General features: G+C 40.6%; 1 protein-coding gene and 1 long non-coding RNA gene across 2 annotated transcripts in view; one reads left to right on the forward strand and one right to left on the reverse strand.

Annotated features, from left to right (window-relative positions):
* Nucleotides 1-13,583, reverse strand: part of LOC309482674 — a 460,652-nt gene that overhangs the window by 197,274 nt on the left and 249,795 nt on the right. The gene's annotated exons all lie outside the window — the stretch shown is intronic.
* The window catches only part of dnah2 (dynein, axonemal, heavy chain 2), a 170,821-nt gene that overhangs the window by 73,111 nt on the left and 84,127 nt on the right, over nucleotides 1-13,583 (forward strand). Inside the window, exons 24-28 of the mRNA XM_082147655.1 lie at nucleotides 833-996; nucleotides 1,206-1,367; nucleotides 2,856-2,959; nucleotides 5,029-5,185; nucleotides 9,310-9,392. Coding sequence (XP_082003781.1) covers nucleotides 833-996; nucleotides 1,206-1,367; nucleotides 2,856-2,959; nucleotides 5,029-5,185; nucleotides 9,310-9,392 — 670 coding nt within the window. The remainder of the gene's footprint in view (nucleotides 1-832; nucleotides 997-1,205; nucleotides 1,368-2,855; nucleotides 2,960-5,028; nucleotides 5,186-9,309; nucleotides 9,393-13,583) is intronic.

The following is a 13,583-nucleotide window of genomic DNA, read 5'->3' on the forward strand; positions in this document are numbered from 1 at the left end:
GGCAGATTTATCAAATATGTATCCCATTTTAACATTTGCTAATTAGATTTTCTTTACGTTTTAGTCAGGCACAACTGAGAGAGAGGATGGGCGTCATCAAACCTCTCAACACCCGTGCTCCTGAAATCGTTCTGCTCCAGCGACGCACTTCAGCATGTGCTAAATGCTTCAGTAAATCAGACTTTGCACAAATATTAACTGGAGATCCCTGATGGATTTTGACGCGATGCTTGATGGCTCGCCTTCATGCAGAATTGTGTAAACGTGTGTTTTTTTGTAATTGCTGTAGATGTGCAGTAGGTGTGTGATTTAGCCAGTTTGATGGAATGCATTATAAACGCTGACCGACGTTAACACTCGCGTCTGTAAACATATCACAGAGGCCTTTAAGGCAGATAATGGCCTCTATACTGATGTCTGTGCGAGCGCGTTCGTGTGTGTTACTGTACGTGTTGTGTATTGCCATCCTGAGATGAATGAGGTGCTTTTTGAAATATCAAATATCTCGTAAATCAAAGCTGTCGCAAGTGCGTGTGGATTGTGGGAGTGCGGGCCTGTTTGCGGAGCTGGGTCCGAGCCAGAACTTGCATGCTGCTCAGGAAAGAGACCTACTGACCTGCTGAGCTCCCAACTGTGAAACCACATTAATAGAAACATGCTCACTTTGCTAACTTTCTTGCCAGTAGGAATCCATTGAGCTTTTTTTTTTTTGAGCGACAAGCTGCTCCCTGGGGAAATGACAGCTGAATGTGCATCTTTGTAATCATTAACCATATGCACACATTTGTGTGTGGTTTTTGTATATCTTATTTGTGCATGTATCTATATGCAGGTCCGTTTGGCAGTAGTGTAGCCCCAGATTCTGCACTAGAGCTGGTGTCAGAGCAGCGTGCCCAGTTGGAGTCTCTTAAAGAAGAGGAGCAGAGCATACGTTACGGTCTCAACATCTTTGATATTGAAGAACCTGCCTCTAAAGACATCCTAAATCTAGAGAAGGTACCTATTCACTGCTGTTACTGTAAAAATGTTCTCCATACAATACAACACTGACACATTCAATGCTCAACAGAGCACAAACAGCTCTTTGGCTGAGGGAAATTCACTGTGTAACAGCGAATTGAACACTATTGATGCTGTTGGTGAAGGTGATTTCTGGTTCAGTGTATGAGGATGTTTAGATGGTGTTCTTGTGCGTGTGTTTGTAGGGCATGGATTACCTGCAGCAGGTCTGGGAGATCGCCCAGCAGTGGGAGACTCTGTGGGACGAGTGGAAGGGAGGTCAGTTGTCCTCTCTACAGACCGAGGTCATGGACAACACCGGCCAGAACATGTTCAAGAGACTCCACAAACTCAGCCGAGAGATCAAGGCAAGCCAACGCAACTTACTCTGTACTCCTGGTGCTCAACATTAGTCAGTTCAGGGACCAAGCTTGCATTTATGGCAGTTTCAAATAAACAATGTTAGTTCTCAGCATTGAACAGCAGACTTTGTTTAAGCTAATGTAGTGTTAAACTATACAAAAATAGAAAAAATATATATATTAAAAAACGAAAATTATACATTAATATATTAATATAAAAATAAAATATTAACAATATTATCATTATAAATAAAAAAATAAATAAAATAAACATAGGCGGATGTATTCTGCCGTTTTAACGAAACATTCAGTCAAAATCTCACAAATGCACATCTGATTTACTTTGTGGGAAAGTGATCAATAAGGTCGTCATAAGCAGGTACACTACCGTTCAAAACATTGGGATCAGTAAGATTTTTTTGTTGTTGAATGAAATAAATACCTTTATTCAGCAAGGATACAAATTTTGACAAATTTTATCAAAAGTGATGAAGTACATTAGTAGTGTTGTAAAATATTTCTATTTCAACTAAATAAATAAATGCTGTTATTTTGAACTTTCTATTCATCAAATAATCCTGGGAAACAATAATCAATCACAGTGTCCAAAACATTAAGCAGCTCAACGGTATTCAACATTGATCATATTAATTAGCAAATGTTTCTTGAGCAGCAAATCTGCATAGTTGAATGATTTATGAAGGAGAATGTCACACTGAAGACTGGAGAAATGCAGCTTTGCAAACACAGGGATGAAAATAGAAAACAGTTGTTTAAATTGTAATAATATTTCACAATATTACTGTCCTAAGACTTCTTTCAAAAATGTTACCAACCTCGAACATTAAAATGGTAGTGTGTATTGTAATGTGAATTATATATAAAATAATGTTTCACACTTTTTGATTTGCTAAGGCTTCATTTTCATACTTCATATCCTTTCAGTATTGCCGCAGACTCCTGTTGCTTCTGTCCAGGTGTGGTAATACGAGCACCATAATATATGTGAATAACATAAATAATATTTGTATTTTTTAAATGATTAATTTAATTGAGCGTCACAGTTAGCGGATTAAGTACTAAGATCTTCACATAAAAAACTAGCGGCACTTTACGGCTATCACGGCGTCAGTGATGTCTCCGTCTCTCACTCATCTTCTGCTGTTCTCACACACATACTGATGCTACTTCATTAGGGTCCAGCAGAGACTCTCATTCCTTCGTTTCCCTTTGTAACTGTGATAAAAGCTCTTTTGTGTAGCTAATTACCCTTTAAAGCTAATTTAGCTTCTCTTCTCACCAGCTTCTCATTATCCTGACATTTAGCTTTAAGCAGATTAGAAACACCTGCTTGCTTCAGACCCTTTGGGTGCTCTTCCACTGACAGGGGATCAGCCCATCACAACACAGCACTCAGCATTTTACACTTCAGCCTGCAGTGGGATCCTGACTATTATAGAGTAATGATGGTGAAGTGTGTGTGTGTTCTTTCAGGACAAGCACTGGGAGGTTGTGGACTTCACTAAGAGCAGGATTGAACAGTTTAAGAAAATCATCCCACTGATCACAGACTTCAGGAATCCAGCCATGAGAGAGAGGTGGGGGCGCGCGCACACACACACACACACACACACACACACACACACACACACACACACACACACACACACACACACACACACACACACACACACACACACACACACACACACACAAATAATCTCCCCAAAAGGACAAGGATTTTGGATATTGCCATCTTTGTGAGGACATTTTGTCCCCAAAATGTAGGATTTACCAGGACTACACACACACACACACACACACACACACACAGTGGTGCTTAGTCCGCGAGTAATTTGTTTTTTTCCTTGGGTTGATTTCCACCCAATTTTGGGCTACTTTTGACTTGCCATTGGGCTACTTTTGTTACACAGACCTGACAACCCTGCACACACACACACACAAAAAAAAAAAAAAATCATGTCCTCAGCATAATGAAATGTCATTCTCGCACTAATCCTCCTTATCAAGAGTGGTTCCTGACAAAAATGACACCGTCGTCTTTCATGTTGCCTCTTCTCTGGACAATCGCTCTTTATAACTGCTCTCTGTTGGAGAGATTGCCTTCTTTAGCTTGTGACCTGAGGTCTGTTGTGAAGTCCAGCTGATAATCATCAGCGGCAGCGGTTTGGTGCCGATTACTGTTCTAGGATCAGCTGTAATCCCACGCCCTCAGTTACAGCTCATCACCTCTCTGTATTCTATCACGCAGAGCATTTGTGCACTCCGGCGCCTTCCCTGCCGAGAGAACGCAACATTTTCCGCTCTTCGTTTTTCTTCTGCCCTGTCATTCGCTTCCTAAGCCATTTGATTGGATCTGGCATTCCCAAAACAACAGCCCATCGGCCCCAATCAGGCGTGCTACAACAGCCCTGGTGGAGACGCCAGAGACAGGCCTCACGTTCCCCTGATGACAGCCGGCTAATCACACTGATGTAACCCTCTGAAAGATCCCTGTTAGCGTCTCCCGCTGGCCGGCGCAGCACATCAGGGAAGCAGATGAAAATAAACAGAGCTCCAGCCTCAGAAGTCCATGACCGACAGAACGGGAAACGAGAAGAGCGAAAGAAAAACAGGCACTCGTAGGAGAGATCGCGTCCCAGAATGCCGGGGCCCGCTCTCAGAGGGGCTAGTCATTGGCAGGATGGCCAATTTTTTTAAATAGCAGTGTTGTGTTTTGTTGTGGATCAGATGTACTGTCGGTCTCTGTGGATTTCTTTGAGAGAAGACAACAAGCTGTGCGTCATGACTACGGGATCTCTCACGGGAGAATTCAATCCTTGCGCTGTCGTCGGCCGTCACACCTGTTTATTATGACGAAATTTGACCGTCAACATGACTAGTGACCAGTCTTTTGTGACTAACCAGCGCAGTCTTTCTTCAGCTCTCAAAATACTTTGAATAGCACACACTCTCATAATTTTAGCTTAAGAATTCCATTAGATATTTTTATTAATGAATCACCAACCTCATCTCTCCTAAAGGCCTACACAATAGCTCTGATCCAAAACCTCTTAAGATGCCTCGCAGCCTGCTGCCTACATAGACGGCTGTCTTCTAAGGCATCATCCTAACCACACTACATAGACGGCTGTCTTCTAAGGCATCATCCTAACCACACTACATAGACGGCTGTCTTCTAAGGCATCATCCTAACCACACTACATAGACGGCAACTCACATCTTACTCAATGTTTTTTCCTTTAGGGTTTGGCATTAATGTTTCTAAGATAACAGGGTGAAACCCTAATAAGCACACAAACATTGAATAAGATGCTTTATTTTTAAGTTACACTGAACTGTGTTTGTATAGTTCATATATATATATATATAATATATTGATGCTGCTTTAGAATCTGTCCAAAATTAGCTTTCTTAGCAGGCAGCATAATTAAGTTGCCTATCTTTTGGAAAAGCCTTTGAGTTGGAAACTGTGTCTATGAAGTCTTAAAATGCCGGCCCATAGGTTTTGGTTTTGGAATAGATCAAATTGCTTTGATAAAAGGTTTTTTCACCCTATTTGAACTCAGATTCATATGTCAGTGTCAAAGGCTTTCGGCCAATCAGATTTTATCATCAAAAGATGGTGTGGATCTGTTTATTTTAGACACTGGGATCAAATAAGGCAAGAGGCGCAGCAGACGTTTGACCCGACCAGTGAAGACTTCACTCTGGAGAAGATTGTAGCTTTGGGTCTGGACCACCATGCCGAGCGTATCAGTGACATATCAGGAGCGGCCAGCAAAGAGCTCTCAATAGAACAGGTATGATATTCCCCTCTCTCTCAATCCCTCTTCAGAACTCTCTCTTTCTCATTTGGCTTCATTTATTTCATTTTGAGTATAATTTCACTCTTTAAAAAAACAATGATTCTTCAGTGAAAGATCTTACAGAGAACAATTTATATAAAAAAAAGAGTGCTAAAGTGCAACAGAGAACCCTTCTCTTATCAGCTTTCCTCTGTTTTGGAGTTTGCTAATGTATATGGTTAATTAACAGTGTCCTTCAACTTGACAGGTTCTTCCGATCAGTGTATTGGATTCTGCGTTTTTAAAGCACTTGTACTAGAAGTGTCAAAGAAAGAGAAATCAAATTGTCCTTGATCCTTTGAGAGAGTATTTGAAAACACATTGAAACTTTCATTCAAAACTACTTTACTGCATCACTCTCGAGTAATATTATAAGTGGACCTCATGAAAAAATAAAATGGTTAAAAAGCATATGCTATGATTCAAATAGTATCAGGCTATAAAACTAATTTTCAGTTGTAACTGGAAACTTCATTTCTTCCTTATTTCTTTTGTCGCTGTGAAGGACTGTGGGTTCATCAAGGTTCAATTCTCTCTGCTCCTCTCACAGTGCATAAGATCCTCAGAGGTTCGGTATGTTAAAGAGAAAAGGAAAGTCACTGTCAAGAGGATTATGGTCAGAGGTCGGGTTTGGAGGGTCAAAGATGATATCCTCAGGGTGACATCCTGTAGTCAGACCGCCCCAGTAGAGAGTCTGGCCTCAGTGCAGATGTGGGTTTCATTAGCCAAACAGTTTGAATGGAAAGGAGATCGTCGTCTTGAGCACAAAGCTATCAGACTGTTGTGGGGTTATACTTAGAGTCAGATTTTGATTTATTTGAACCCTTAGGCCTGCATTCACACATTGCAGCAAGTGGCAGAAGCATCCTATAGAAGCAGCAATAAAAGTAGGGCTTCGGTGCTAAGTTTAGTTTTGCATGTCAGTCTATTGAAGCCTGTTTCTGCCTCAGAGTAATATAAAAGATCAGGTCAAAATCACAATGTGAGTCACACTTATGAAAAATAAATGTGTAATGTGAGTTAATAAAGTCACAATGCATGAATTAAAGTCACAATCATAAGAAATAAAGTTAAACACAAATTTGAGTTCAGTATAGGACCCTAGAGTTCTTGACTCAATTTTAGAGAACCCTTTATACAAAAAAGGATCTATACAGTATAAGGAGACATTTCTTAAATGATTGCATAATACTTTCATGCTTAGTGGTTCTTTAAAAATGTTTCTGAAGTGTTTGCGAGCTGTTTATTTCATAAAATGTATTTAAAATTTAAAATGTATTAAAACAAAATTAATTAATTCAAACTAAATCTAGTTTATTAAATCAAAACTAAAAGAACCCTTTAAGGTTTTATATAGAACCTTTTCTTTTAAGAGTGCAGTTACCAGTTACATTTCTAATTCATTAAAGAATAAAATCACAGAAAATCAATTTCCACAAAAATATTAAACAGCACAACTGTTTCGAGCATTGATTATTATAATAAATGTTATTTGAGCATTAAATCAGCGTATTATTTTGATTTCTAAATATTTAATCAATCTATTTTGATTATTTAGATTTTTTATTATTTTGATGCCATCCCATGAATAAATTACACTTTAAAATATATTAAAATAGAATAGTTATTTTAAAATGTAATAATATTTCAGAGTATTTTACCGTAAAGTAAATGCAGCTTGGGAGAGTATGAGACTTCTTTCAAAAGCATTTTAAAAATTGTAACATGCCACATTTTATAACTGCTTGTTTTTCCTCTGGTGCGGAAACTGGCTTTTACAGATCTCATCAGAAAACGTGTTGAAATGCACTGTAAAACCTTTTTATGAACACAATATTTGCTTTTATGAAGAAACATAATACTTGATCGAATTACTCCGCCTCTAAAAGACCTCAACATCAGGCCTGATGCAAATTCACAAACAGTACTTTTTAATTCAATAAGACTGACTGAATCCAGACGCTTTAAGCAGTTTATAGCTATGTTTTGGGTTCTGTGTAAATTAATTACCAATTGGATGTAAATGTCATTCCACCTCCTCATGTAAATTAGATTTCATGGCGATCAAGTTTGTAATAATCCTCAACGGCCCACTTCCGATATCCATGATATAATTTGTGTTATAATTTATAGCTGTTATTGGAAGAAATGTGCAATGTGGTAAACCAGAAGTCACTTTATTTTCTGCACAGAGCTGTTACGCAGCAGAAATGCCTTTAGTGTAAAAGCACAAGCTACATTATATGCCGCTGACGCAGGATGTGTGAAACAGGCCTGGAAAGTCGACTGGTTTATAGTCCTATTTTCGACTTGAAAAGGAACATTTCCTGAGCTGTGTTCAGTAATAGTGCAGTACAGTATGAGCTCAGTGCTGCTGTCCCCAGGTCATGTGTGGCGGCCACAGGGGAAATGAGCCTTGCGCTTAATTTCCTTCGGAGCAGCCTTTACTGCCCCTGCAGAGGAGATCTGCCCTGTCCGGCTGTCAGACTGTGGGAGGCTGTACTCCTCCCTCTCTCCCTCTTCCTCTCTTTCTTCTCACTCTCGGCCCAGGGAGATTCCCAGACGTTCGGCTCTGTGCTCGCAGAGGTTACAACAACACAGCTTTGGTTCGAGAGTGGCAATGGGAGAGCAAAGCCTCATAACCCCCAAAGCACAGAGCGGTTCACCCAGAAGTCACCCGCAGAGAGAGAGAAAAGTAGAAAGACAGATAGAGTGTAAATGAGAAGCTTTACTGGCATGGCGCATGGCTGGTGTTTCTGGAAAGACTTTGCAGGGGCCCAGATTAATGATATTTCCCTGTCACAAGTCGCCTGGTCTCGCGTAGCCGGACCTTCAGACTGACGGCAGAAGGTCTGGACTCCATCACAGCTTTCATTGGCCAAGGACCGGCCAAGAGGACGTCTGACCGACATGTAAAGCAACCAATCACAGTTCATTTTGTTTTGTGTCATGTTTAGAGGTGTGAAAATGTAACGTTGATGTCCCTACGATAACTACGAGACCGGTGTGCATCTAATAAATTATTCATTCAAGAACATTGTGCAAGTTTACTGCAACAATGGCGCCGCAAACTTCACAAACTTTTGACAATCCAGCGAGTTGATCCTGATAAGCGGTCATTGTCACAGTTGCTAAGACGAAAGCTTTCTTCTTCTTCCATGAGGGGGTTTGGCTTCACACCGGACGCAACACACACGTCTCCCGGAAATCCTGTAGAATTCAATCAATCAGATGATGTCTTTGAAACTCCTAAAGTGTTTCCTATTTTGTGTGCCTTATGCATCAGATGTTGAGACTATAAGTCGCCTAACCTCCTCACCAAATAGATAGCTGTCTTTTCAGCTCTAAAGGTGCAGTCACATTTCAGCAAATTTTTGCGGGCAAGAATGTCAGTAGTATAGCGATTGTATGATTCACAGCTCACAAAGAAATCAATTTCAAACCAAGCAGCTTTCTGTTGATCAAAACGGGTTTGAAGATCAACCCGTTGCGAAATCTGTGTGGAAAAATCGCTCTCAAGTGAAAGTTATGATCGCATGGATTCCTTGAAATTCGCTGAACAACAGTAAATATGACCCCACCTTAATACAACAAAATGCCACCTGGATAGGCAGCTCACTATGTTTTGAAATGCACTTATGATGCCCAAAAAGGCTGTCTTGTTAGGCAGCTCACTAGATTCAAAACACAGCCAATGTTAGGACGTGCCTATGATGTCTTAAAATGTTGTCTATGCAAGCAGCTCACTGTGATTTAAAAGACTTCAAGTGTTTAAATGTTTGAAAGATGTCCAAAACTACTGCTAGGTAGGTTGCTTGCTAGGTTTTGAAACATATCATAAATAAGAAGTGTCATTGGCGGATTTCTATTCTGGTGTTTCTATGATGTTTATTGTGGGGGAAACTTTGCGGGGGCCTCGATCAATGTTCTTTGACTGTCACTAGTCGCCTGACGTCCCCATGAGACCGATGGCTGCCCTTCCAGCTCTAATACAATCTGGCGTTCAGAGCTGAGGTGGAAAGTGTCTGGAAAGATTAGTGCTAACATTAAAAAGCCTAATGTTGACCTCTCATTCACAGACACTGGAAGGCATCACGAAGACTTGGGAGGAAACGTCTCTGGACATCACACCCTACAAAGACAAAGGTCACCACAGACTGAGGTGAGATGCCAGAGGTTTCAAAAGGTCAAACGTCAAGAGGTCGTAGACGCTCGAAGGTGCTCAGAAAGCAGAATGTTAAATAGATGATAATGATGATTCAGCGTCCTGACGTGGCAGTGCATTTTACTTCATTTTATTGAAAAATATTTAAATTGCCATGTAATTCTCCTCAGAAAAAGAAAACACAAGAACATAAAAATAGTGAAGATTAACGCACGCGCGCACACACACACACATAAAAATGTGTGTCTTTCCTAGCTGCAGCTTGCTCCAGCCTCCACCAGTAGATTTTCCATCTTAATTGGGGAGTTGTCCTAATTGATGTATTGGATTATTTTTTCCTGAGACGTAATTTTACCATAACTTTCGTGCATTTCCAGTCGAGAGGTAATTGTTTTTGTGGCAGACTCACTGTCCACCGAGGGACTGGTACTGGCTTCATCCATGCTGTTAAGGCACCATAATGTGAATATGTTAGTGCCAAAAACAAGCCATAGCCTAAAAAACACCATTCCTCAACATGATGGAGCTCCCTGCTGCAGGGAAGAACCGCCACGCGTGATGAGCCAGTGACTCTACATTATCATAATACTCTGTGTGACACAACCACCACTGAGAAAGAGTGAGCAAATGATACAAAACACTGGCTGTGTTTTAAAACCTAGTGAGCCGCCTCCTGCATACTGGACAGAATTATAGGCATATTCAAATGTTCTTAACGGATTGAATGCGCTTATGATGTGCAAAAATTCTGTCTAGATAAGCAGCTCTCTAGGTTTTGAAACACAGCCAGTATTTGAATGGACCTTTGATACCCGGAAATGCTCTCTAGATGTGTTGCTCAGCAGGCTTTGAAACACATCTAGTGCTTAAATGCACCTTTGATGGCCAAAAATGCTGTTTAGATGGGGTTGGGAAACACAGCCACCGGCCGGACAGCATTGCTCTCTCAGAGTCCGGTTCAAATCTGTGTTTGACAGCAAGCCATGTTTCATACACAGATTAAATGGCTTATCAATGCCAGGGCACCTTGAGCTCTCACACAAACATAATTACTATCAATCTCCCTAGAGAGCAGGACTCAGAATGGCTGCTTTAAGCCTTCTGGGCAAACAAGTCAAGGGTCCAACGAAGAACATAAACTGACTGTCTGTGAATGAATAAACACTAGCGGGAAAATACATTTCTGTATTTAGATGAGCTCAAATGATGCTGTTGCTCTTTTTGGTTTGATTGAGACCATTCGGGAGTTTCACAAAGGGTTCATTGCTTACAATTATAGAAACGAGCTGTGAGCAGATAAGAACTGGAGAGGATGCTTTGTGCATATGGCAGCAGCACAAAAGCTCTAATCTAACAGAATCATTTGTATAAGCAGTCTCCTTCCCAAGGGCTGAAAGTTTTCTGAAAATGCCTTCAGGCCTCTTCGTATTTAGCTGGAAGCAATGTGTGTGTGTGTGCGAATGAGCATGTTTATGTGCAAGTTACGTGGATGAATCGGAAACGGGTCAGTCTTTGCCTGTTTGTCCGTTTTGATGTAACAGAAATTCCGTATTATTGTTTTTTATACCTTAATGGAGGCTTCTTATTTAGATTCTTTCTTAATTTTCCATTTAATTTGTGTCTATTTTGTTGTTTATAAGTGAGAGTGCCTCTGGAGACAAATTGGCCTATGATTATGATATTGCTTATGTGATATTGCACTTGCATATATATATACAGTATAAGTAAGTGCTATGTCCCCATTTTGATTGCAAAGTAAACAAGTTTGTACTTAGCTATAGTTTTGGAACAACATTTTTCCTAGAAGTGAGCTTAATCTGACAAAGACGTGCATAAATAAAACAAATGCTAAAATAAATGTAAAATTGAGAAAAGTGTGTATATATATTATAAAATAAATATAAAAAAAAATTCTGTACTTCTATCCTTCACAGCTACATTTTAATTTGCATCGAAATACATATCCCCATCATCCTTATGTTTGTGTATGTACTGTATGTTTAGTGAAGTCAAGCTTACGATAATAAAACGATTCAAAGATGCTAACAGATTACAGTTCTGCTCTAAAAAGACAATAGTGTCGTTACTCAGCTGGAGTCAGTTCAGTAGTGTGTAGTATCCAATAGTGTCAGTGACGTCAGGTCAGTAATATAACTGAAACTGAGTATTAAGTGTTGCGTAATGCAGTAATACGCAGAGTCATAAGGACTGCAGCTCTCTGTGCTATAACCTGTCATATGCGTCAGTGTCTCACACCCACCTGTGAGAGAGAGAGAGAGAGAGAATCACAGGGGGTGGTGTCTCACTGACAGGTAGGCATGTGAAGAAAAAAGCGAGCGAACAGAGATATATAGAGGAAAAGGGGATAGATTTGTATTGCTTATTTCTAGAAGCTTAGATCCTGCAGAACAGAGAAAGGACGTGGTCTCTCTCTCTCTCTCTCTCTCTCTCTCTCCCCCTGTTTAGCACACATACCTGCTGGTATTGTTCGTCCCCGTCAGTGCTGCAACAAAAGGTGGACATATGCTTTATCTTTAGTTCCCCCTCTCCCTCTCTCCTCTTTGATCACTCTATTTCTTCCTCTTTTTTTTTTTTGTCAGTGGTGTATATGCCATATCAACAAACAGTGTGTTTAGTATTCAGCGGTGGGGTTGTATACCGGGGACAGAATCAATTCCAAATTACTCAGGCTCTCAATAACGGACAGCCTTGTCCGCAAGGAGAAAAGATGATTAATGATGATAGTATTCATGATAGAAGCTGAAGTGTGCGCACGCACAGATGGAGCTGTGTGTGCGTTAATGGTCCTGCAGTGAAGAGGCTTTCTGTTTGCTGCCGTGTACTTATAATTGAGCGTTTCCACACATTTAGCAGGACGGAGTGCAAATCACCTGTAATTACCACCTACAGCCCTGCATTGTACGCACAGCACACACACACACACACACACACACATTGTATAAATATGGTGCACAGAAACATCTCTTTGCCTGCTCTGCAGTTGCGAGAGTGACAATTCTGCAGAATATGCATTAAAAGCGTCCTGCACCGAAGGTTCGACTGACCGAAAGACTCTCCTGGCAGTCATAACGTAACATTGAGCGGAGCCAGTGGGCGAAACGGTCTATAATGACGCGGGACAAAACGTGCATGCAAACACTTTTAGCATATGCTACTTCTTGTAATTAAATTAAGACACATACGCTTCCCTTACCAACACTGTATTTTATTTCAAATTTGCTACAGCGCACATTTTTGTCCTGACGCACATATGCTGCTGTTTGGACGCACACACACAGATGCGGATGAACGTCCCAGCCCTGCTTTGCTGATGACTCGGTATTTCGAGAGGTCATGTCCTCCTCTATGTGCTTTTCTGTTAGTTTACTAAAAAAGTGTGTCTGTGTGTGTGTGTGTTTGTGTGATTTTCTAGTAACAATAAGCTGTTCAAAATGAAGTGAGATGCCTATGTAGACAGCATTTTTAGACATCACTGGCTTCAATTTGAACGCCGGTACACGGTCTAGGTAGGCTGTGTACTTTAGTAAGCAAGACTAAGTTGACTCTATAAGCAGAGAGAATAGCTACACATTCTAACTCACACATGGGGTGCGTCTCAATCAGCTCTCTAGTTCAGGAGTCAGGGCTCTGATCATAGAGACGGCCGTTTTAAAGGCAAAATCCTTCCAGTGCACTAAAACATTTGCTCCTTAAAAAGTCCCACAATGCACTGTGAAAACCAGGGAGCATTTATGCTCACTGTGTTCCCTTAACAGAAGTTCTGAAGTGTGAAACAATCACATGAGCCAACTCACCACACATGGCACTGTTTTGAAAAATCTATATCGCAGTATAAACATACATTGCTTGACAGGTACTGAACATAATCTAGCTAACATTTATAATTCATTTATGACTGAAAAGTTGGAGGTATATGTAAGAAAATGATCAGTTCTGCTGTTGTTCATAAATACCAGTCGTGACGTTGTACAACAAGGGCTGATTGAGACGCACCCATGGTCACTTCTCTAGATGATCAGCATTCATTGCTTCATAATGGCTTTAGGGCTTTAAGCGTGACTCATTGGGCCAGGGTAGTACAACACTGCCACCTAGTGTGTGTGCATATGTGTGTTTACATGTGCGTATACACGTGTGTGTGTGTGTGTGTGTGTGTGTGTGTGTGTG

This window comes from Leuciscus leuciscus (assembly GCF_965113295.1).
Source record: "Leuciscus leuciscus genome assembly, chromosome: 2".
NCBI classification, from domain to species: domain Eukaryota; kingdom Metazoa; phylum Chordata; class Actinopteri; order Cypriniformes; family Leuciscidae; genus Leuciscus; species Leuciscus leuciscus.